Genomic DNA, 26601 nt, shown 5'->3' with positions numbered 1-26601 from the left:
TGTAATGGCCTCACATTCATTGTGGATTATTTTTACGTACAATCCAGAGATTGGTTGAGATTTGTGAAACAGGAGTCGGAGTAAGCTGGAGTCAAGGTGACGTCAAGGCTGACAAACGAAAGGTTTCTTTAAATTCCATATATTTTAGCTAAAAAAAAAACACATTTTCGTACTTATTACATATATTATTCGTGGTCCGGTTACGTTTAATAAAAAAAATACAACAAAAAAACATAATCGATACATTCGAATTCACGCGTCCAAAAGCACGTACATCTTTTCACATTACATTTCTCTCTGAAAGCGTCGCGGTTTAATTCAACTTTGTCTGCAACGCATGTTAAGAATAAAACTGAAACTTATAACGACTATAACAACTAGCTGATGAACGACAAGAAATGAACTTTGGTGTGTCTTTGTGTGTGTCCAAGTTCTGAAATGACCTAAATCTAAATCAAATTAAGCAAAGTCTTCTTCCTCCTCCCTAGCCGCAAAGTTAACTTCCGGTTTGCGCAGCACAAAGTCAATCCCGCGCACGCCATTGTTCTCGTAAATGTAACGTAACAGACGATACCAGTGCGGATCGTTCTGCAGCGTGTCCGGATTACCGATGATGATCAGCAAACAACGGGCTCGAGTTATGACCACGTTCAGGCGCCTGGTGTTTGCGAGGAATCCCACGTGCTTGCGCTGGGACCGCACGGTGGAAACGATGATGACGGGCTTTTCGCGACCTTGGAACTGTTCGGCCGAGCCGACTTCGATCTCCTCCCAGCCATAGTTGCGACAACCTTGCCGCAGGAACGAAACCTGCCGCCGGTACGGGGAAACGATTCCGATGTCCTGTTCCCGAATCTGGCGCTCGTTGATTCCGTCGGTGAGCATTTTCTGCACGTAAAAGAGTACTTTCTGGGCTTCCTCCTTGTTGAACGAACTGCAGGACTGCTTGTCGACTCGGGTGATTCCCACAACCGAGTGAAAGATGATCGGGAATGCCATGTTCGGAAGGCAGTTCCAATTGATTGCCCAATCGGTCAGTTCCGACGCGGCACGAGCGCGCAGCTCACCCTCGTAGAACCACTCGTTCGAGAAGTGAATCAGCAACTTGTGAGATCGGTAGTTATCCAGCAGCTTAGTGATGACCAAGCTGTTGAACTCCCCGGTGTTTGGATCGCGCTTGTAGATTCCTTGCGCCATCAACCGCTCCAGCAGCGATGTATTGTGGACGGTCTTCTTGAGAAACTCAAACCGCACCACCGGCCCCAGCTGCTTCGGATCTCCAGCCAATATAACGCTGGCATGAATCTTGCTTCCTTCGGTACCAACTCCGGCGATCGGAACCAAGGCCGAAATCTCCTTCGCACTCCCACACTCATCGATAAAGATATAATCGAAAAACGTCGGAATCACGTGTGCCTGCGCCAACCGGCCACAATTGGTGACCGTGCTGACCACAATCCGACTGCCGTAAATGTGCTCATACGTCGGTATCTCGTAGATCCCCGTCGCTAAGTTCGAAATCTCCAAGATTTCCATATCGATCGTTTCGATGTTCCGCTCGCAGGAACGCGAAAAGAACCGGAAAATGTCCGCCTCCGGCACGAAGCGCATCAACCGCTGGGTCAGCTCGTTGCACGCAAAGTTGGACGAAGCGGCCACAAGGACGTGAGCACGTGGCTGCTGGCGCCAGATCTGCAGCACCGCCTCGACAATCGTCGACGTTTTTCCCGTTCCGGGTGGGCCGAATATGATGTACGGCGCCGGGTAGGACGTCATGTTGACGATGTTGCGGATGGCCGTGACCTGTTCCGCGTTGGCGGCGATCGTCGGTTGGAACCAGTCGAACCTGGAAAAAAGCGAAGATGGTTTTTTTTAATTACAATAAAATTTCAATTTGATCATGGACTGACAATCATTTTTAACTTTTATGTTAGTTTGAGAAAAAACAACATAGAAATATATTTAAGTTTCTAAAAATTGTCTCATTTAAGCATACCTGAAGAAAATCAAACAATTTCATCCAACAGATTTTTTTTAAATCAGCTCAAAAGATTATTTCCAGTCACACCAGAAAGTTTCATAAAGATATTTAATTTTGCCATGCGCAAAACAAAGTGTCACACTTTCTGAACCTAATTTCTCGAAATACTGAGTTGATTTACGGGTGCTACGATATTTCGAGATTGGATAGACCAAATTGTCTGAAATATGGGATGAAGACTCTTAAGACCCCGAGCCCGATTTTAAAATTTTGTTTCTTTAAAAAATACAGAAAATCAAAAATTGACGATGTCTTATTTGAAAAAAAAAAATGCAAATAAAGTAAATATTTACTACGAATGATCATGGGTTCGATTACCATCTGCTTCAACCTTCCATCGGATGGGAAAGTAAAACGTCGGTCCCAACCTTGGTTGTTGTTATGCCCTTAGGTCATTCAAGGTGTAGGAGTCGTCTTCCCCGTATAAGTACAAACAACACACCAAACCAAGCCTCCGAATCGCTGGCAGTGCTTGGACTTGCAATCGAAAGGTTTTCAGTTCGAACCCTTGGGTGGAAGGTTCTTTGGAGTAGAAAGAGATTTGGGTGCTCTCCCCATTCAAACCTTCGGACTCCTAGGTTCGAACAGAAACTTGCAATAGAGCAACTCTCTACGAAATCAGCCGATTTCGACCATTTTTATTTTTTGTATTTTTTGATTTGGCTCAAACTTTGTGGGGGCCTTCCCTATGACCATTTTGCAATTTGGTGTCATTGGTTTACCCATACAAGTCTCCATACAATTTTGGCAGATGTCCATACGAAAATGGTACGTACATATTCAAATAGCTGTAACTTTTGAGTGAATTTTCTGATCAATTTGGTGTTTCCGGCAAAGTTTTAGACATTGTTGAGGACTATTGAGAAATAATTAGGTACACGGAAAAAAATTGCAGATTTTTAATCAACTTTTTTTTACTGAAACTCAATTTCCCAATTTTTTTTTATTTTCGAGATTGTTTTTATATGTTTTAGTAGAGAGCCTATATGGAGAGGCGAAATGTCACTCTCAGGGTTCCAATCGAACTGTCAAATCGGGGTTCCAATCGAGCAACAAGATCATGCAAGAACAAGGTTGGAATCAATTTAAAATAGTTTTGGCAAAAAATGAGACTTATAACAATTACAAGTATTGTAAAACTGTTGTTGATAACTCGGGGCAAGACAGTGAAAAAACCAGAACAAACGAGAGTTGCTCTGGGAGCAAACGGGAGGAAACGAGAGAAATTGAGAGAAACGAGAGAAACGCCATTCTGGCTGCTGGGAAATGTCACTTTTGACATTGTTGACGTTTCTCTCCATTCGCATCTGATGTCTTTCTGTTTTTTGTCGTTTCGATTGTGCCTATTAAAAGTGCACTATTTTCTTGTTTTTGTTAATAAAACATTGAAAAAAGTGCTGCTAATGCCGGAAAGTCTTGCTCGGCAACCCGCTGCATCTAAGCATCAAGTTCTGGTAAGTATTAAGGAGGAATTTTCAACCGGGCTGGGGAACTTTCGCACAATTTTACTCGAGCATTGCTCATCTAATTTTTTTTTATCTTCCTCCTCCGCCAGATCATGCTTGGGAATCTGGTTCCGTGCGGGAACACAAGGTTGGAACGGTCATGGAGCGAGGCGCATCAATATCAGGAGCTACTGACTCCCTTGGACATCTGAGTGAACTGAACTGACATGACCGTACTAACCGATGTACTGACCAAGGCCAAGGACAAGTGCACCGTTGGTCGGGCACAGGTGCTGAAGGCGGAAAAGGTTACCTGGAAATCGTGTTTCCGTCGTAATATGCTGACAGATTATGTTGTAATATAATGCGAATGTAATTATTCTACTCTTGTGTTGATAAATAAAATTGGTTTTCCGAGGGTGGGGTGGGGTTTTGTTGATTCGTGCCAGCCTGGGCCTTGCTAGTGCAAACTCGAACTCTCTCTACTCAAAGTTAAATTACCCACAATCCTTCAGCAAAGCAGCTGCTTTTTGTACAAGAGCATCGCGTCCTCTAATCCTTTAGCCCCGTACAGTCGATTCCCATCTCTGTTCCGAAGCGTCAAGAATGGCCATTTGCTTGAGGGAAAAGTCGCGGTAAAGCAAAACATCCAGATTAAAATCAAGATTGTCAAGGAGTTTCAGCATCGTTCTATCATAGCCCCGACCGATCATGTGGTAGAAACTTATGGTTCGAAAAGGAGCGTGGACCGAGTACGCAGGAAACGAGCGTAACCGTAGGGACCAGATGCGCGCTGACCTCGGCATTGCCCACAACGCCAGGTGCCTAGTGGATGCCACACCGCGCCACAAATCCAGCAGCGAAATCTCCGACAACTCATGTACATCATTTCGAACATAACCACCAGAACGTGATAGCTCGATGCTGAGGGATTCACCAGGGTGCCTTACACAACGCCTCAGTTTGACCAGAGCGGACATGGTCTGGCGGTTGGAATGTAGCACGTTTTTTCTTGTCCATTACGTTATTGAAACTTGCTTCTCGTTCAAATCCCCGCTGCTATAGCCGAACAGTTTCCGGATCGGTACTTTCGACCGGGAACTGGACACCGACCAGCCTCTGGAGGCCATTTTATTTCCTTCCCAACCCGACAATCAGCACCAACTTGCCACGGACGACTTTGTAGCCGTCGTTGCCACCGTCGGATTGCCTTTCGCTCTTGCCGTCTACATATCCGTACGCCGGGAGTTAAAAGTACCGAAGATGCGATAGATTCTTTACGGAGGTTTCATCGATTCTGTATCCGCCGTCGGTCTACGCGGGACACTTCCAGTGCAATATGGCCAATCTTGCCAGGCAACCTGGCCAGGGGTTAAAAGAACAGTCTCGGAACAGAAAATATTCGACAAATTTCTTTGAGCGAGTCGACTCAATCTGGAAAATGTGTAAATAAACAACGAAATGTCATTTTGTTGTTTTGCTCTTCTCTCATTTTTTGCTCTCTCCAGAGAGATTTCTCCTGAAGCAACCAGAGCAACCGAGAGCAAACGGGAGCAATCGGGAGGAATCGGGAGGAATGTAGAGCAACCAAGAAGAATGAGATGGGAAACTGTCAAAAGTAAAATTTCTGAGCAACGGGAGCAAAGTAGAGGAAACGGGAGGAACTTAGAGTAACAAGAGTAACTCCCTTGCTCACTGTCTTGCCCCGAGGTTGATAATAATCTGGTAGTTTTTGTTATGTTTGTGCTTGTTCGGTATAAAAAAGTGCTATCACGAAAGAAAAACTACAAGTTTTTCAACCTTAAATTTGAATGACTTTGGGTGTTTGAAATTTCTCCCAGAACATTTCATTTCCCTATGTAGGTCCCTATGTTTTAGGGGACAAAAACCCGCAACTTTTGAGCTATAGAGAAACATGGTCAAAAAATCTGCCTCCGTGTTATGAATTTTTGAAAAAATAATGATTTTTGGAAAAAATCAAAGTTTCATGCAAAAACAAATTTGACGTTATTTTTTAATGCAAAATTCAATTTGCAATCTTTACAGATTTTTTGATGAAGGGCTTCGTTTTCAAGATATAGCCACCGAAAGTATGATTTTAGCGAAATATTTGTAGTTTTTCGATTTTTAAAAATAGTGACCATGAGTGACCATTTCTAAAAATATTTTTTTTGAAAAGTTCAGAAAATTTGCTATAAAATTGACCAAGAGACATTGAAGATTGGACCTCGGGTTGCTGAGATAGAGCCGCTTTAAGAAAAAGAAACACGAAAATTGAAGTTTTCTAAATCTCACCAAAACTAATGACGGCATCTCAGCAACGAATGGTCCGATTTTCAATGTTAATACATGAAAAAAAAATTTTTTGAATCAAGACTAGCAATGCTAGTCTTGATTTAAAAATTTTCAAAAATATTTTTTTTGAAAAGATCGGAAAAGCCCAGCAAAAAAAAAGTTTTAGTCAAATCCTCAAGTTATTCATCTGTACCGAATCTGTGGTAATGCTTTCCAAAAATGAACCAAAATGAACACTACGCGAAGTTCATTCCACGGAACACGTGCTGCGATGCGACTGCTTTTTGCGCGCGCAATTCTCGTTCATCCAACACGCGACCCAACCCCACATCACACCCCTCAAATTTCTGTGGCGAAGTCCTTTTACAAATCGACCACGTGTACCTTTGCGTACGCAGCAAACTTACTTGACTTGCCGCACCGGTCGCCGCTTCTTGGCCAGCACCTTCGGGAACAGCAGCTGGTCGAGGTCGATCTTGCTGATGTGCGCCAGCGCCTCGTACTCCAGCTTGTACTGGGTACGGTTCAGCGGGAACTCGACCCGGCAGGGCAACGTGAAGCGGACCGGCGCCTGCATCGTCACCACGATCCCGGTCTCGTTGACGGCGTCGATGTACCCGTTGATGAACTCCAGGTTGTTGTCCACGTTGCGGTTGTGCTTGGTGACGGTGATCCGGGCGTAACCGTCCTCTTCCAGCAGGTTGGGCGGAACGTCGAACTGATCCAGCGTGATCAGGTAGCGCCGGGCTTGCTCCATCGGTTTGAGCGTGACTTTCGGGATGGTGTACGTTGCGAAGGTGGTTTGCAGGTCGTAGTCCTCGATCATGTTGAGCAGGCGCAGGTGCTCGACGTAGCTGGTGGGTGTGAGGCCGGCCTTGTTGAATTTGCTGGAAGGATTTTTTTTTTGAGATGGTTGAGAAATTAAGATTGTTAGTGTTATGGTTGAGCCTTACCGTAGGTTCTCCAGGCAGAGCATCGCCAAGCGATCGTAGTGGTTGTCGTGTTCAAATTCTTTCAGATATAGATCGATCAAGTACTGGGGAATGTGATGGTACGGCAGGATGCCCATCTTCAGCTGGTTTCCCGCCATCGGCGTGCTCTTCAGCATCTGCACGTAATACTGCTCGATGAGTTCGACCTGACTGCCGGCCACCGTCGCCGACAGGATCATCGTATACTGATAGTTCGGGATGCACTGCTTCACGGTGTGCTCTATTTCATACGAATAGCCCGGCACCATACGCAGCACGCCGTCGAACGTCGACTCCAGCCGTTGATCCAAGCCAAAGAGGTAAACCGCGCGCAAAATCAGCACAACCTCCGAGTAGTTCTCCACCCTTATAATCATCCGCGAGGCGCGCGCCAAATACTTGACCGTCAGCCGCATCGTGGAACGCACAATCCGACGATCCGTAACGTCTAACATGACGTCAAAATCCCTCCCATGCTGCTTCTGCATGTGGTTCCGGAGGGCTTCCTCCGTCGAGAAGCTCACCCGACACACCGGACAGCCCTGGCTAAAGTCCAGCTTCAGCTGATCCGGCCACAGCAGCCGCCCGTACGACATGACCCAGCGGCAGATGCACCGGCGCGTGTGAAATCCGGCCGCGTGACGACGCTCGGCCTTGCCCACGATGCGCAGCTCGGTGCAGGACTTGGCCTTGGCCGGGTGCGAGTTCCGCCGTTGATCCTTCCAGGGCTTGTCGTAGAAGCTGTCGCTGGTCTTACAGATGTTGGTGCTGTTGTTGTTGTTGACGTCGGCCAGGCACGCCAGCGAGGCATTGTGGCGACCCTGAAGCTTGCCGCGGCTTTTCCGGCGACGAACGGTTACTGAAAAGATCGGAAAAAAAGTTTATTAGCATTTCTAACATAGATCTGCACTCGGCAGATAGTGGCGAAAATTACTACCCTGTGGGTAAGCGTTCTGTAATTAGTCATGTCCACCCGGCTTTTAGCGCTCCAACGGCTGCTTTTTTAACTGTGAGTAAACTTTCCCATCAGAAATGGTCCTGATTAGGTCATTTTCATGCAACACAGAAAACTTCGAAATCAGTCAAGAGCGATGGTCGTAAAGTTTTCAATTTGCAGTTATCCTCCAAATCTCGAAAAATAATCGCGAGGGAGCGCGTGTTCGACCTTCCATGTGTAGAAGACAATTGAACGCGTGACAAATCTTGTGCGATTTTGCGGAGTTCGTCAATCTTTATACATAAATTGTCCGTTTGAAGAGTGGCGGAATTAAATTTTACCATCTGGGGAAAACTCTTAAAAAGGTTTGTAAGAAGGAACAACTCTACCAACGTGTTCAATATCTGAAAACCAACGTGTTATCAACATAACCACAATACCTCATATGATGCAAATATTACATCACTTATTTTTTAAAATGATGCAACACAGCATTTCCAACACAAACCAAACGAAACTCAATTTCCTCTCGGATAGTTGCAACTAGATAGTCCAGCAGTTTTGTGCAAACATTTATAAAAAAAAAATGTCAAGTTTAAGTGTAGGAAGCTAACAAAGATTGATAAAATTTAATCAGCCAGGAAACGCAACAAATCGATACGGTAATAACTTGCTTTCGAATGTGTTAATCAATTGATGTGTTATTTGTCTATTTATAAAATTTTATGGTTTTTGTGAAACACAGTATAAATATATGCATGTTTTTTCGTGTATAACCAAGCTAATTGTTTTTCGAAAATACTCAAATTTTCAAAATTTGCAATATGAGTATCAAACAAAACAAAATTTTGTATGACTTTCCCCGTATTAATTTTATGAAAATGCTAAAATTTTCACGACATACCATATTTTTCGAAAATACTTTAACTTTCAAAATATGAAGCGAAATTTTGCATGCTTCATACAAACATCAAAATTTGGTATGTTTGATATCAAATTTCGATTCGTTAAATACCCATATTGCAAATTTTGCAAAATTGCATTTTTCTTTTGAAAAAATACGGTATTTTGTGAAAAAAAACTCTATTGATATTAAAATGCATAGCCTTATTGTAAATTTTCGAAAATTTCAGCATTTAAAGTAAAACGGTATATTGTGAAAATTTTAGATTAAAAAAACTCTAACAAAGTGAAAAGGCTTCGCTTTGTATCAAACCATATTGTAAATTATGAAAATTTTAGTATTTTGTGAACAATGTTAAGTATTTATACTTTGAAACTACCATTTTCGAGTCATATTCACATAAACTTTGATTTAGAGCAATTCCAGCTCAAATCAGGAATTTTTCTGGTACTTTTGTACCCGACCCTCTCCGATTTCAATGAAACTTTGTAGACATGTTATCCTAGGCCTATATAAGCCATTTTTGTGTATATGGAGCCAAAAGTACTCGAAAATAACATTTGAGAAGGGCGTAGGGTATTTAAATATTTTTGTATTTTGTAATTTAAAAATTACTGTATCTCGAAGCCGTTGCGTCGTATCAAAAAGTGGCCAAAGACAAACTTGTAGGAAATTGGACGGGCTTTCTGAAAAAAATACACTGAAACAAAAATACACGCCACATCTATGAAATATTTTGATTTTAAAGTCTAAAACTTAAATTTAAAGGTGATGTCACGATTTTTTTTCGTTCAAAATTTTTGAGGAAATAGCCTAAAATGTTACCAATAGACTGACGAAAAATGCAGGATGGTATGTCTCTCCTTAAAAATACAAAAATCATTTATTAAAACACTCCTAGGCCTATAGGATAACATGTCTACAAAGTTTCATTGAAATCGGAGAGGGTACCAGAAAAATTCCTGATTTGAGCTGGAATTGCTCTTTAGAGAAAGAATATTTATCTTTCGATTTTGAATGAAAATGTCCATTTTAAATTATATTATTTTCACAAATTTTAAGAGAATTTCCTCTAAATTTGGCTACCCTGCAGATTGCACAAATAGAACTCAATTTTCAAATATCTGAGAAACTAATGTTTCGATTTTCATTTTTTTAAACTGAATCGTTCATAAAATGTTATGCTTCATCTTATCAAAAATAATTTGTTTTCATGTGTCAAAGCAAGATTAACATTTCAAACGGGCTTAATATTAAGTTCATGTGCCCTTTTGAAACGTTAGTCTTGATTTTATTATATGGCGTCCTATTTTCCCGGGTTTTGAATTTCTCGGGAAACGGTAACAATTTTTTTTTTAATTTTGGGAAATTTTTGAAGCAGTTATAAAATCTATGTTTTCATTATATTTGCTATGTCATTCAAGCTTAAATCATAGAATTCGCTCAATACTGCTAATTGCCTCACTCCAATCTGCACAAGGACAGCAGTCTTTAGATAGTTTAAACACAAAAAAACATATCTGCTGTTCTCTGATGTGCTTTGGAACATAAATGAACCACAATTTTTAATATATTACGTTAATTTACTTATTTATATAACATGACTACAAAATCTTGCAGGCCAAGTGCGAATGATGCTGATGATACCTCTTCAGTTGACGCTCAGGTGAGGAACATCCTGGAAGGAGCGACACTGACTACGTCCGTAGTCCTGTTAGATCATTCTTGATCAAGACAGTATAGCTCTGGTTCCTTGCAAGTGTCCTATTTTCTTACCTCCACGTTGGCTTGGTTTTCATGATGACCTAGCTGGTGGCCTGTGGAAACGGCTCGTAAACCTTTGACCACCGCGGGTCAGACTCGAGACGGCTAAAAGAAAGGGGCGCGACAATGTGGGACAGGGAAGTAATTTGTGATTGTAGACGGTATTGTTTTGATTCGCAGTATGTTGAGTCAACTGCTGTGGATGTACCTGAAACATCGCACAACGGGGTTTCTCTTCTTTTCGTTTTTATCTACCATTAGAGAGCCTGGAGCTTGTTAGAGAACGGACATCTCGAGCCTGAGGTGCCAGTTGAGGCACGGGAGCTGACAAACGTATGGTGCCTATCGAGCAAAATCCTTTGTGACGGTTCTCGTGCTTCGATTGGTGCTTTTGATTTGAGATGTCCGTTCTCGAATAAGCTCCAGGTTCTCTATCTACCATCTATATTCTGTTTATTTTGTTTCACTGATTCTCTAACACGCCTTATGTTTATTATCGTCCATTTGTTTTCGATTTTTCTTTCATGATTCTCTTATTTCTCAACGCTTTTCCACTATATTTACTAATTGATGCTGCTGTAACAAACTGTCTGTTTTCCCTTAATTTGGCAGCGATGTCAATTTTGTTTATCTTTATTTATCTATTTGAATAATTGTTCATCTGCCCTATAAATTTCCCTTATACAATCTAAGCTTGTTTGTTGCCTCTATTTATTAACTATTGTTAATTTCTTTATCTACTTCATAAATTACTATCTTTCTTTTACTATTGATTCTTCAAATAGTATATTTCTTTCATTGTCCATTGTTTTCAATCTTCACCCTTTTCTTCAAACAAATGAGGTTCGAGCCCTTACTCAAATTTTGAAATGATTAAAGAATTAACACAAATATTACTATTGTACTTTTGAAAAACTTGGATAAAATGCTTAGGACCAAAAATTGTAACAAAACACCGCGACAAAAGAAATAGCAACATATAAACACTGACGAACTGACGTGCCACCTGGAACAAATTGGTCGATCATTTTTGACCGCACACTGCTTCTTTTTCTTTCTACTGTTCTCTTCTTCGGCGATTGTCAGAATTCGAGTTTGACGTTTTGTCACATCAGCTGTTTTCTTGCTGTGAAGAATTCTGGAACAACATGTGTAAATGGCGGATAAGAGTTGGAATGGAAATGTTACGAAAAGTCTAAAAGATAGCCTAATTTGGAAGTTTAACGAAATTTCTTGCCTCATTTCACCTTAAATAATGCAAGATTAGCAAAATATTCATCGTTTTGTTCAGAATTTGCAAAAGTTTCCAGGCTTCAATATGTTCTCCCCCATTTTCATTTGTTGTTCCTGAAAGTTTCTCAGCAAGTGCAGCTGCGCATCTGTCAAATCGTCTGTTTGACAATCGCTGATCGCTGAGGGTGAGTGAGAAGGAAGATAGGAAAGTGCGGTCAAGTTTGGATTCGGGGTGGCACGTCAGTTCGTCAGTGATATAAACACGACTCAACTCTAGGAATGATTTCAGCAGAAAACAATACACAGTAAAATAACAACTAGTTTTTGAATTCAAACTAAAAATAAAACAGTTTTTGCTTTAATGAAAGTTGATAGGCACACTTTAAATAGTTAGGCGCTTATACTTACATCAAACCCTACGTAATGTACCACCCCCGGCCGAGTTAAAATGCGTAACCGGAAAAGAAGGTGTGCATGCCTGGCACGAACACTCAAAGCGTGTTCTAGCGTGCTGCTCGTACTGACTCAGAGCAAGGGTGAGATGTAGGTGTAAGGGCAGTGCGTGTTCGTCTGGAACCTAGTGCATAAGATCGGTCAAGGCCCGTTCTTACACTGAAAATTGCGAATTGCGAATTGCGAACATGACTACAAAATCTTAACCAATTTCATTTAAACTGTCTAAAAAAACATGAAACGAAAACAAATAAAATAATGCCAGACAATGTAACCAACCCGGGAGCAGGTTGACAGCTCCCATACAAACTGAGCGTACCCCTTTTTGTGGGCCCAGTGGGCCTAAGATGGCGGTCTTTGATATTATCTAGCCAAACTTTTGAAAATGGCGAATAGTTTAAATAAAAATAGTCTGGAATCATTTTCTTAAAAAAACTTGTTTAGCGACATGCCACGTTCAAATATTTTGTCTAGAACAGTTGAAGTGAGCGTGCCGCGAAAGCCGTCACGAAAAAAAAGTTTCCCATGCAAATTACGAGTTGCGTATTTAATGGGCGGACTCCGACGAGGCCCACTCGCCATCTGTCGGTGAATACGCGCAACTAACGAAAACTGTCATCTTAGGGTCCGGCTGAATGTAACACTTTGGATAAATTTAGAATTTTATGTTTTATATTTAAAACATATTTTAAAAATTATCTTTAAGTATTGAACTGTTCATCTTTTTCCACAACCAAGTCTGATTTTCTGAACCAAAATTTGATTTGTTTTCAAATGTGGGAATTCCCGGGACAAAATACTAAAAATCCCGGGATTCGGGAATTCCCGGTTTTGGAAAATCCCGGGAATGTATCGATATTTTTATGCTCGAATTCCGATTGGATTTGACTCAAAAGATTTTTTTACCTGATCAAAATCTTCCAAAATGTAAAAATACGTGTTTTGAGGATTAAATTTTGAGTGAAAAAATGATGAAGATGTAATAAAAAGAATAAGTTATTTTTTAAATTTTGTTCTTTTCTGAGAATTCCTAACCAGTGCCTAAAACTTTGCCGAAGTCACCAATTCGATCAGAAAATGTCTTCTTGAGACCATTTTTAGCACGCTGTTTTGTTTCCTCAAGATATTTGTTATGTCATGTTATCATTTATAATGCTATTGTACTAGTATAAAAAATACCAATCAGAAAAATCAAATAAAAAAAAAAGGTTTCTCGACGGAGAAAAATATTTTGTATTTCGTATTTTGAATCAGCCTGTGCGAGGCTTGATTCAACAAAAAGTTTGTTGCGGTAGTTCGGAAGTCCATCGAGGTTAGAATTAATAGTCTTTATAGCAGCTAGAAAAGCAGCTTTAAGGCTGAATATTGTTTATTAAGTATATTTGTATTAAAATTAGTATAGATATACTCATAAAATCGGTATTCATCTGTACCAAGAGTATTGAATCTCCCGTGTCTAACCAACAAGAATATGAGCTAGCCCTGAACTGTTTGGACGATAAAGTTCAACTGGCCCAAAAGACAATGCCCTCATTTGGCGTATTTGGCGTAATCTATGCTACGCAACCGAGTTGCCAGTTACACAGAAAATACAAGAAGCAAGTCTTCGCAACAATCATCAACAACGTTTTTGCGTTGAATCAAACCTCGATTAACCAAGCCTGAATTCTCAAAAAAAAAATTTTTTTTGGTTGATGATGGGAAAAGAATTTTGTACGATCATACGAAAATTATAGGCTAGTTTTGAAAATTTTCATTTTTGGGTCATATATGACCCATCAGGCCTGAAAGGGTTAAACAAACGTCTTTTGTTGTTATGAAAAAGTTGAAACAAAAATTAACAGTGCTGACGAATTTCCATTCTTTTTTCCGTGCAACCGAATTCGACCCATGTGAGCACGTCGAAAGAAACCCTGCGCTAAATTCGCATCAAATAACAAACGAATCTGCGAAAAATTCGCGTCAAATTTGCGCAAGGTCAAATCTAGAGTTCTTTAAGAAGTCCTATAAACATATCTGGAGTTTTTTTTTGAAAAGGTCCAATAAACCAAATTTCCAGTTTTTGCTTTTTGGGTGTTTTTAGAACCGCCTTGAGTCAGGGGTATTGAAAAACACCCAAAAAGCAAAAACTGAAAATTTGGTTTATTGGTCCTTTTCAAAAAAAAAACTCCAGATATCTAGAGTTTTTTTTTTTTTGAATAGTCGTATAAACATTTGAAACACAATAGGTTACAGGACCTTTTTAAAAAAAAACTCTAGATATGAAGCACAATAGCTTATTGGATCTTTTAAAAAAACTCTAAATATAAATTTGAAGAAAGAAAATTGAGTTCAGTACTTCTGCAAAAACAGAAAAATGTGTATTCTAGAATAATTTTTCGTAAGGTCCTATCTGCATAGGAAACGCATGACTCAAAGATTATGTTGAAAATTTACTCTGATTTTCATAGTTTTTCTAATAACTCAAATCTAATTATGCCAAAAAGCAAATTTCATTTTGATATTTCGATGCCAACATTTCAAAAAGCATCATGTACAAACCATGCGTTTTGAGAAAAACGCATTTGAATGTTACCATTTTCAATTACCATTTTTATATAAAAGCAAAATAAGATGTTCTAATGATAACAAACGATGAAAAACGTTTCTTTTGTTGATACTGGATCACCCATATTCAATAAAACATTATTTCCGTAATTTTATTTGAGAAAAACAAACATAACTTCTTTTGAAATCACCAACGTCGATATCACCCTGCTGTCACTGAGGGGGGCGCTTTGTTATGATTCGTTTTTCTTCGCCGAATGTACATGGCGCTTTTTTCATGTTGCTTTTTTTTCGTCACGAGGTTTATGTAGCCTTTTGTTTGACAGGTTGACAGAGATATATAAACAGGGACTGCTGATGGCAGAGATTTTGTTTATGTTACTTTATTTAAAATCATGATTAAACAGACTTTACTGAAGTAACTTTTGCTCATTTTTGGTGGAGAGGTAGCTTATTAGAAGTACTTTCAGAATATACAATAACCCAGAAAGTGTCAAAATGTACGAAACTATTGGCACTACGCCCCCCGGGGCATGGCCTTCCTCTAACGTGGGATTTCTGCTCCAGCGCCTCTGACGAGACAGGAGAAACCGGGACCGACGTTTTACTTCACCATCCGATAGAAGCTCAGTGGATAAGGCGGGAATCGAACCCGCGTCTCATAGCATCATCGGGATCGGCAGCCGAAGCCGCTACCCCTGCGCCACGAGACCCACTGTCAAAATGTACATGATGCCTTTTGAAATGTTACCGTCGATTTGTTGCAAATCAACCAGGATTCTTAGTTTTAATTCCTTTAATTTTTCCGCAATCTGCAAAATTTGAGTTTTTACTCGCACTATTTATCGATGCTCCAACATTAGGTTCTTTAACCCTAATTTGTGACACTATCTCAGAGAACAGAACAATAGATACAGCTGTCATCATCTGTAGTTCATCTGTCAATAATCAAACATTCCCACCTCCACAAATTAGCTAAATTCACTTACTAAAGTCTCCACCATCGGCCATCCTTTTTCGGACTGAGTCACTTTTCTAACTTCCACAGCAGCTCAGCACAAAACTACACACTCACACAAGTTGCACTTCTTTCGGTTCCGTTCAATATAAAGGCACTTTTGCGAAAAGGTTCTTATCTGAAACTTTTAACAATAATAATTGCGCACACTTTTTAAAGCGATAAAAGCAAAGCAAATCAACGAAACTATCCCAAACGGCGACGACGACGACGACGACGGCGATATGTAAACAATGAACGGGGGAGAGGGAGGGGCAGAGAGAATTATTGTCAACACACGCAGAAAAATAAGGAAACTTCCGAGCCAGGAACAAAACGGGGACGCTCGCGTGGTGTCCAGCTTGCCGGACGTTTGGAGAATGAATGAAAGTTCTGGATTTGTTTGTGTTTTCTCTGCTATCGTTTCTCTCCTCGTTTGGAGAGAGTCACCCGCATACAGGCGCAACTCACAATGAACATCTCGCTCACGGAACAGTGGGATTGTTTGGAAATGAAGAGGACAAACTTTCTTTTGATTTGCCTTCGGTCTTGGGACTTCTCAGAAAAAAAGTCACGATGTAAAAAAAAACGTATTGTAAAATTACTAACTAAAATTTTAATTCCCAAAATCTAATAAAAAACATCTTTTGGGTTAGAGGAAAAATGTCTATCGAGTGATAGGTAATTTTTTGAAGAAATAGAAAATTGGTATATCAGAAAAATTACAAACATTTTCAAATATAATCAAGCAAAAGAATGTAAATGGGCCAATGTGAACTTGTAAGCAAAAAGCCAATTCTGTTCACATCCGTTAAGGGGTCGTGCATAAACCACGTGGTCTCCTTAGGGGGGGGGAGGGGGTCCGAAATCCGACCGAAAAAAACCATGAAAAGCCATGGGGGAGGGGGTCGACGGCTGACCACGTGGCCTTTAAAAAAATCTTTTCTTTAAAAAACAAAAAAATACGCGCTTTAAATTTACTTATATGCATACATTTTTTGTTACACTTCAAAACCATATAATTATTGTGTTTAAAATTATTACTTATATTTCAATGTCATAATATTTTCCAATTCAATATTGAATTATATATTTCGGCAGATTCATATCAATACTTTGCGCCTGAATTGAATGTACACTTTTTAATACTCATGTAACTACGTTTTGCAAAAGTTTAAAAGCTGTTAAAAAATAAAGTGACAGTATCCAAAGTTAATATACCCTAAAAAATGCGTACCAAAATGCAAACACAATTTCATTTTTTTGTTGATGGTATCAAGTAGCTAAAAATGTGCTTGCAAATTTGCATTGAAAGTAGATGTAGTCTTCGATAGTTCTATTTTGGAACAACTTAAAAAATAAATATTGCTGACAATTTTATAAGATTTTCATAACAAGGCAAAAAACTAAATATGTATTATAAATGAAGTGTTTAAAAATGATTCTCTGTGATTTTTTTTTCAAAATCTCAGATCTTAGCTAATTACCGTAGCTGGTCCTATAAGTGATCGAAGAATCTTAATCGAAAGATTTCCTTTTGACCCTTAAAACAAACTCAAGATATCTTGTATCTCCTCTCTCATGCAATATTTTTTAAGTACAAAGAAACTAAAAACCCCAATTTCAGGATTATCGCTCAAAATTTCAGTTTCACTACTTCATTTGCAAGTGAAACATCTAACATTAAAAAATAACCAGTAACGAAAAAACGAACGATACATACTTTAAAATTCACCAAAAAATTTGATGAACATTTTGGTCTAAAATATATTCCTTATTTCATGGGTTACACAATTCGGATTGTTATATTACATAACATTTCATAAAATACACGATTACTATCCATCGTCAAAGTTGTAGGTATTTTTTTTAGTTTTTTTTTTATGTTAATAGGGACCATCTCTTGAGCCAAAGAGAAACATGGGCAAACATTTTAGATTTTTAGAGAAAAAACGAGCTTCAAGCAAACATTGTTTTTGTTTCTCAATTAATTTAATGTTTAAAAAATAGGGGCCTTTCCTGAAAATATTAGTTTTTCTTTAAGCTGAGAAAATATACTATACCCTCAACTTCATATTTGAGATAAAACCACTCAAATATATAGACACATTAAAATAATAACTAAAAAGTTTTAAAGAGTCACTTAATTTTCAAATGCCGATATCAATTTGTGAAATAAATGTCAATACAATGCCGTCAAGATCAACATAAATAAAATTCATTAAAAAAGATGGAACGGTACTTTCAACTCGCTTGAAAAATTATCTTATTTAATATTTTTTTGTATTTATTTTGAGGTAATATCTCCAACCAAAAGTTGGATCAAAAATCTTAAATCGTAGATAATTGCCTATTTAAACAACTGAAAAAAAATGTAAAATAAATTCCAAATTTTATTTCAATCTTTTTTAAATTTATCAAAACACGTAGTCGATAGCAAAATCAATTTAAAGTAAGAGTAAGACTTAAACAATTTGGATGGCCATGACTAAAAGAATGATTTTTAGCGCGTTGTCTACAACTTTTCCAAAGACACGAAATCGATTTTCGAGCAATTCTATACAAAATCGGTCTTTATTCTTAAATTTTAATTTTTTGATTTTTTTAATCCGTCTGAAACCTTTTTTTGGTGCCAAAGCCATTTTGCATCATTAGTTTGTCCATATAGTTTTCCATACAAATTTGGCAGCAATGAAAATTAAAAAATCTGTATCTTTTGAAGAAATTTTTGGTCGATTTGGTGTCTTCGGCAAAGTTATAGTTATGGATAAGGACTACACTGAAAAAAATGATAAATGATAATTTACTTTGCTGATTTTTAATTTCACTTTTTGTCACTAATACATGATTTACAAAAAAACGCTATTTTTATTTTTTTTTTTAATTTTGCCAATTTTTCAGAAATTTTCAGAACGGGCTAAAAATTGTTGTTTGAGTTATGAATTTTTGAATCAATACTGATTAAAAAAAATCGAAATATTGACCGCAACTTTATTTCAATTTTATTTTTCGATGTAAAATCAAATTTGTAATCTAAAAGTACCTTAGTAAAATTTTCATAAAGTGCACCGTTTTCAAGTTATAGCTATTTTTAGGTAACTTTTTTTAAAAATAAGTTGCAGTTATTAATTTAAAAAAATTAGTGCCCAAGTTTGCCTAATTTTGAAAAAAAAATATTTTTGATATGCTGAGAAAATTCTTTGTTGCTTTGTTTCTAAGATATTGCCATGCAAAGATTTTAAAACAGAAAAATGGATGTTTACTACCCAAACAACCCATAATTTTCTTATGTCGATATTTTCAAAAAAAAATTAGACTAACATTTCAAAAGGTCGTAATATTGAATGTTTGTCCCTGTCTCTGATTCTTGTATGGAGAAAAAAATTGAACAGCTCAACTTTTTTGGACACACTGAATCATTGGAATCAATCATGCTTAATTAAAAAGAAAAGTTGCTTTAGTTTGGATTTTTATGAATGCTTGGAATAAAATAAATATTAACTAGGAGCTTTTATAACTATATATTTTCCTTAAAATAAAATGAAAATATTTTTTTCCTTAAAATAAAATGAAAATATTTTTTTCCTCAAACAAAACTTTTCTATTTAATTCATTTCAATTTTAAGAAAATATTTTAAAGCGCATTTAAATAAAATCATGAATGCTGTTTATAAATCAAAATAGCTTTAATTCTTAAAGCATATTTATTCTGGATGCAATTAATTGCACTGCAATTCCATAATTTTGAATACATATGTTTTACTAAGTTTTTTGTTTTGTTGAGGGTATTTTTACTTTCTGTACCATTTCAATAAATTGTTATACTGTTATTATTTACCTTAAACTTTGTGATATCATACTTTTTCACACTTTTAAGTGAATTTCTGTTTTTATATATTATCAAATTGGTTTTAATGGTGTTACAGCACCTACACAAATTAAAATGTTTTCTGTTTGACCCAATGTCACCCCTCTAAAGGGTGAGTTTGAGTTAATTTTAAAACGATTGGCATTTATGAACGGTGTGATTATACTAGCCATATTCTGGGAAAATGTTGGTAAATTCAGGAGCATTCCCCAACAATATTTATTTCGATATAATTTGAAATGTTTTTATTGAGTTAAAATAACAACAGTAATATCGTTTTTTGACCAAAAGTCACCACCACTGACAGTACATCATTTGTGGATAAACATTTTTAAATCTATACTTATTCTGTTTTTTTAAAGATTTTTCACCTGGGAGGAAAAAGCCACGTGGTCATATAGGGGGTTGGCGTGAAACCACGAAAAACCATGTGGGGGAGGGGGGGTCAAAAATTCTCCAAAAAAAGGCCACGTGGTTTATGCACGACCCCTAATTGATACTGGTTGTGTACCAATCCAATTTGGACTATTTGCTTTGTTATGAAACTACAGCTTAGTAGTTCATTGAGATCAAGAATTTTATCCATCCAATTTGCTGTTTTCACTATTATTTAAACAAAATTTACTGCAAAACCTAAGTTCCAACAGTTTCTTAGAATTGAGATATCGCTATCTAAAAATTGGACGATTTTGTGTTAACACCAAGAAACCCTTACATAAATATTTTGTAATTTGACCACCTAGAAGAACAATACCCTTTTTCAGCCTATTTCTATTATCGGCCTATCAGCACTTTGATCATGAATAACAGCTTTCATAAAGTGTTTTTGACTGTTCCAAAGTAATGAATAGTTTGAATAAAAGTGAGCAAGCAAATCTCCATTGTTGATACATCTGAAAATGTTGACTTAATAGCGGAAAACGGCAAAAGTGATGAGAATTGGTCAAGCGGCTTAGAGTGACTAAAATAGGTATATTTCCCCTAGTTTAAATTTTCAAGCCTGAATTTTAAATTGTTGAAACAAAAATTATCACTTGATGAGCTCTAGATAATGCGTTGCTACAATCCAAATTGGCTACATATCTCTGGTGAGTTTTTAAAAAGCCGTAAGAGCAACCGTGACACTTATTTTCAGTTTTCTCGAAAAATGAAACAAAATTTCATTTATTTTTAATTTGGGGCACTTGAAGGACGTGTGAACAATCTCGAGCCTTTTCGATATTGGTTTTTCGTAAGTAGGTCGAATACCGATGCAAAAAGGACTTTGTTTAATATTGGCTCTTACGGCTTTTTGAAAACTAATCATATTATCAATGAATTGAGGAAAATATTTTGTTTTTTGGCTTCCTCTCCGAGGAATGCCATATAAAATCACTTGAAAATTGGCCAAAAAATGTCACTGCGATTTCTCGGAACTGGCTGAACGGATTTGGACACTTCCGGTTGCATTCGATCCCTCTTAGCTTCCGATAAGTCGCTATTGAAAATCTTCCCCGTAGCCCTTTCCTGTCAAAAGATATTTAAGAAAAACGATTTGCAAACCTAAAACTGAAAAACAAAAAACGATGAAAATTTTTCAAAATTGCTTCATTTTTGCATAACTAGGTAGTCTGGAATGTCCTCCTTCCCGGGCTGAAACGGGACAAAAATCCATTGGAATTTGCCAAAGTTACAGCCACTTTAAGAAAACTGTTTGCATTCAGCCACCTTCAAATCGACTAAAACGAGGCCAAAATTAACCGAAATGTCGGCATGTTGCACATTTTGGAAAGCTCTTTCAAAACCCAATCCACTGAGATACATATCTCGACGAATTATTAAGCTTAGTCGTTAATATCTGCGCTAAACTGCTATTTTTGACGATACCAATGCATTATCACATGCTGGTTCGCCCATCCGGCTAAAAACCCACAACTATTATACTTCATTCGAAAGCATTTTCATCGTGCTTCGAATGTCATCTTAGAAATAAAATTCCCTTTGTGAATCGCGTCCAGCATGCAAATATTTCACCCGACCTCAAATCAGGTCCAAAATAGCCTCAAAAGTCGAGCGGCCGGAAGATTGCTCGAAAACTCAAGTCGAGCACCTTCCGGCCGGAAGATTGTTCGACAACGCGCAGGAGAAAAAAACAAATCAGCTCAGAGAGCGAGCGGGAGAGAACGAGATTCGAACCCACAGGCAAAAATAAAACTCTGGGGCGCGCCCTAGCTCACTACGCCGACTCGACTTGCTGAGAAGAGTGCAACAAGAACGCGACCAACTGGTCGCAATTGGTTTACGGCAGACTATTTTATTTTGGGGAACCCGAGTTTTGGCTTCCTCTCCGAGGAATGCCATATAAAATCACTTGAAAATTGGCCAAAAATGTCACTGCGATTTCTCGGAACTGGCTGAACGGATTTGGACACTTCCGGTTGCATTCGATCCCTCTTAGCTTCCGATAAGTCGCTATTGAAAATCTTCCCGTAGCCCTTTCCTGTCAAAAGATATTTAAGAAAAACGATTTGCAAACCTAAAACTGAAAAACAAAAAACGATGAAAATTTTTCAAAATTGCTTCATTTTTGCATAACTAGGTAGTCTGGAATGTCCTCCTTCCCGGGCTGAAACGGGACAAAAATCCATTGGAATTTGCCAAAGTTACAGCCACTTTAAGAAAACTGTTTGCATTCAGCCACCTTCAAATCGACTAAAACGAGGCCAAAATTAACCGAAATGTCGGCATGTTGCACATTTTGGAAAGCTCTTTCAAAACCCAATCCACTGAGATACATATCTCGACGAATTATTAAGCTTAGTCGTTAATATCTGCGCTAAACTGCTATTTTTGACGATACCAATGCATTATCACATGCTGGTTCGCCCATCCGGCTAAAAACCCACAACTATTATACTTCATTCGAAAGCATTTTTCATCGTGCTTCGAATGTCATCTTAGAAATAAAATTCCCTTTGTGAATCGCGTCCAGCATGCAAATATTTCACCCGACCTCAAATCAGGTCCAAAATAGCCTCAAAAGTCGAGCGGCCGGAAGATTGCTCGAAAACTCAAGTCGAGCACCTTCCGGCCGGAAGATTGCTCGACAACGCGCAGGAGAAAAAAACAAATCAGCTCAGAGAGCGAGCGGGAGAGAACGAGATTCGAACCCACAGGCAAAAACAAAACTCTGGGGCGCGCCCTAGCTCACTACGCCGACTCGACTTGCTGAGAAGAGTGCAACAAGAACGCGACCAACTGGTCGCAATTGGTTTACGGCAGACTATTTTATTTTGGGGGGAACCCGAGTTTTGGCTTCCTCTCCGAGGAATGCCATATAAAATCACTTGAAAATTGGCCAAAAAATGTCACTGCGATTTCTCGGAACTGGCTGAACGGATTTGGACACTTCCGGTTGCATTCGATCCCTCTTAGCTTCCGATAAGTCGCTATTGAAAATCTTCCCCGTAGCCCTTTCCTGTCAAAAGATATTTAAGAAAAACGATTTGCAAACCTAAAACTGAAAAACAAAAAACGATGAAAATTTTTCAAAATTGCTTCATTTTTGCATAACTAGGTAGTCTGGAATGTCCTCCTTCCCGGGCTGAAACGGGACAAAAATCCATTGGAATTTGCCAAAGTTACAGCCACTTTAAGAAAACTGTTTGCATTCAGCCACCTTCAAATCGACTAAAACGAGGCCAAAATTAACCGAAATGTCGGCATGTTGCACATTTTGGAAAGCTCTTTCAAAACCCAATCCACTGAGATACATATCTCGACGAATTATTAAGCTTAGTCGTTAATATCTGCGCTAAACTGCTATTTTTGACGATACCAATGCATTATCACATGCTGGTTCGCCCATCCGGCTAAAAACCCACAACTATTATACTTCATTCGAAAGCATTTTTCATCGTGCTTCGAATGTCATCTTAGAAATAAAATTCCCTTTGTGAATCGCGTCCAGCATGCAAATATTTCACCCGACCTCAAATCAGGTCCAAAATAGCCTCAAAAGTCGAGCGGCCGGAAGATTGCTCGAAAACTCAAGTCGAGCACCTTCCGGCCGGAAGATTGTTCGACAACGCGCAGGAGAAAAAAACAAATCAGCTCAGAGAGCGAGCGGGAGAGAACGAGATTCGAACCCACAGGCAAAAATAAAACTCTGGGGCGCGCCCTAGCTCACTACGCCGACTCGACTTGCTGAGAAGAGTGCAACAAGAACGCGACCAACTGGTCGCAATTGGTTTACGGCAGACTATTTTATTTTGGGGAACCCGAGTTTTGGCTTCCTCTCCGAGGAATGCCATATAAAATCACTTGAAAATTGGCCAAAAATGTCACTGCGATTTCTCGGAACTGGCTGAACGGATTTGGACACTTCCGGTTGCATTCGATCCCTCTTAGCTTCCGATAAGTCGCTATTGAAAATCTTCCCCGTAGCCCTTTCCTGTCAAAAGATATTTAAGAAAAACGATTTGCAAACCTAAAACTGAAAAACAAAAAACGATGAAAATTTTTCAAAATTGCTTCATTTTTGCATAACTAGGTAGTCTGGAATGTCCTCCTTCCCGGGCTGAAACGGGACAAAAATCCATTGGAATTTGCCAAAGTTACAGCCACTTTAAGAAAACTGTTTGCATTCAGCCACCTTCAAATCGACTAAAACGAGGCCAAAATTAACCGAAATGTCGGCATGTTGCACATTTTGGAAAGCTCTTTCAAAACCCAATCCACTGAGATACATATCTCGACGAATTATTAAGCTTAGTCGTTAATATCTGCGCTAAACTGCTATTTTTGACGATACCAATGCATTATCACATGCTGGTTCGCCCATCCGGCTAAAAACCCACAACTATTATACTTCATTCGAAAGCATTTTCATCGTGCTTCGAATGTCATCTTAGGAAATAAAATTCCCTTTGTGAATCGCGTCCAGCATGCAAATATTTCACCCGACCTCAAATCAGGTCCAAAATAGCCTCAAAAGTCGAGCGGCCGGAAGATTGCTCGAAAACTCAAGTCGAGCACCTTCCGGCCGGAAGATTGCTCGACAACGCGCAGGAGAAAAAAACAAATCAGCTCAGAGAGCGAGCGGGAGAGAACGAGATTCGAACCCACAGGCAAAAACAAAACTCTGGGGCGCGCCCTAGCTCACTACGCCGACTCGACTTGCTGAGAAGAGTGCAACAAGAACGCGACCAACTGGTCGCAATTGGTTTACGGCAGACTATTTTATTTTGGGGGAACCCGAGTTTTGGCTTCCTCTCCGAGGAATGCCATATAAAATCACTTGAAAATTGGCCAAAAAATGTCACTGCGATTTCTCGGAACTGGCTGAACGGATTTGGACACTTCCGGTTGCATTCGATCCCTCTTAGCTTCCGATAAGTCGCTATTGAAAATCTTCCCCGTAGCCCTTTCCTGTCAAAAGATATTTAAGAAAAACGATTTGCAAACCTAAAACTGAAAAACAAAAAACGATGAAAATTTTTCAAAATTGCTTCATTTTTGCATAACTAGGTAGTCTGGAATGTCCTCCTTCCCGGGCTGAAACGGGACAAAAATCCATTGGAATTTGCCAAAGTTACAGCCACTTTAAGAAAACTGTTTGCATTCAGCCACCTTCAAATCGACTAAAACGAGGCCAAAATTAACCGAAATGTCGGCATGTTGCACATTTTGGAAAGCTCTTTCAAAACCCAATCCACTGAGATACATATCTCGACGAATTATTAAGCTTAGTCGTTAATATCTGCGCTAAACTGCTATTTTTGACGATACCAATGCATTATCACATGCTGGTTCGCCCATCCGGCTAAAAACCCACAACTATTATACTTCATTCGAAAGCATTTTTCATCGTGCTTCGAATGTCATCTTAGAAATAAAATTCCCTTTGTGAATCGCGTCCAGCATGCAAATATTTCACCCGACCTCAAATCAGGTCCAAAATAGCCTCAAAAGTCGAGCGGCCGGAAGATTGCTCGAAAACTCAAGTCGAGCACCTTCCGGCCGGAAGATTGCTCGACAACGCGCAGGGAGAAAAAAAAAACAAATCAGCTCAGAGAGCGAGCGGGAGAGAACGAGATTCGAACCCACAGGCAAAAACAAAACTCTGGGGCGCGCCCTAGCTCACTACGCCGACTCGACTTGCTGAGAAGAGTGCAACAAGAACGCGACCAACTGGTCGCAATTGGTTTACGGCAGACTATTTTATTTTGGGGGAACCCGAGTTTTGGCTTCCTCTCCGAGGAATGCCATATAAAATCACTTGAAAATTGGCCAAAAAATGTCACTGCGATTTCTCGGAACTGGCTGAACGGATTTGGACACTTCCGGTTGCATTCGATCCCTCTTAGCTTCCGATAAGTCGCTATTGAAAATCTTCCCCGTAGCCCTTTCCTGTCAAAAGATATTTAAGAAAAACGATTTGCAAACCTAAAACTGAAAAACAAAAAACGATGAAAATTTTTCAAAATTGCTTCATTTTTGCATAACTAGGTAGTCTGGAATGTCCTCCTTCCCGGGCTGAAACGGGACAAAAATCCATTGGAATTTGCCAAAGTTACAGCCACTTTAAGAAAACTGTTTGCATTCAGCCACCTTCAAATCGACTAAAACGAGGCCAAAATTAACCGAAATGTCGGCATGTTGCACATTTTGGAAAGCTCTTTCAAAACCCAATCCACTGAGATACATATCTCGACGAATTATTAAGCTTAGTCGTTAATATCTGCGCTAAACTGCTATTTTTGACGATACCAATGCATTATCACATGCTGGTTCGCCCATCCGGCTAAAAAACCCACAACTATTATACTTCATTCGAAAGCATTTTTCATCGTGCTTCGAATGTCATCTTAGGAAATAAAATTCCCTTTGTGAATCGCGTCCAGCATGCAAATATTTCACCCGACCTCAAATCAGGTCCAAAATAGCCTCAAAAGTCGAGCGGCCGGAAGATTGCTCGAAAACTCAAGTCGAGCACCTTCCGGCCGGAAGATTGTTCGACAACGCGCAGGGAGAAAAAAAAAAACAAATCAGCTCAGAGAGCGAGCGGGAGAGAACGAGATTCGAACCCACAGGCAAAAATAAAACTCTGGGGCGCGCCCTAGCTCACTACGCCGACTCGACTTGCTGAGAAGAGTGCAACAAGAA

General features: G+C 39.1%; 1 protein-coding gene and 1 long non-coding RNA gene across 2 annotated transcripts; one reads left to right on the top strand and one right to left on the bottom strand.

Moving 5' to 3' along the window:
- Window positions 1-227: 227 nt before the first annotated feature.
- Window positions 228-15956, bottom strand: LOC6045882 (putative helicase mov-10-B.1). The gene is made up of 4 exons (XM_038255535.1): window positions 15580-15956; window positions 6735-7611; window positions 6189-6668; window positions 228-1846 (listed from the first exon to the last, which is right to left on the bottom strand). The coding sequence occupies exons 1-4, from the start codon at window positions 15599-15601 to the stop codon at window positions 460-462; spliced, it is 2766 nt and encodes a 921-aa protein (XP_038111463.1). The 5' UTR covers window positions 15602-15956; the 3' UTR covers window positions 228-459.
- Window positions 3339-3906, top strand: LOC119767274. The gene is made up of 2 exons (XR_005277428.1): window positions 3339-3495; window positions 3597-3906. It is a non-coding gene; the product is annotated as an uncharacterized LOC119767274 (long non-coding RNA).
- Window positions 15957-26601: the final 10645 nt, after the last annotated feature.

Source organism: Culex quinquefasciatus, chromosome 2 (genome assembly GCF_015732765.1).
Source record: "Culex quinquefasciatus strain JHB chromosome 2, VPISU_Cqui_1.0_pri_paternal, whole genome shotgun sequence".
NCBI classification, from domain to species: Eukaryota; Metazoa; Arthropoda; class Insecta; order Diptera; family Culicidae; genus Culex; species Culex quinquefasciatus.
The sequence above is the reverse complement of the archived record's forward strand: the minus strand, read 5'-3'. Positions and strand labels throughout refer to the sequence as shown.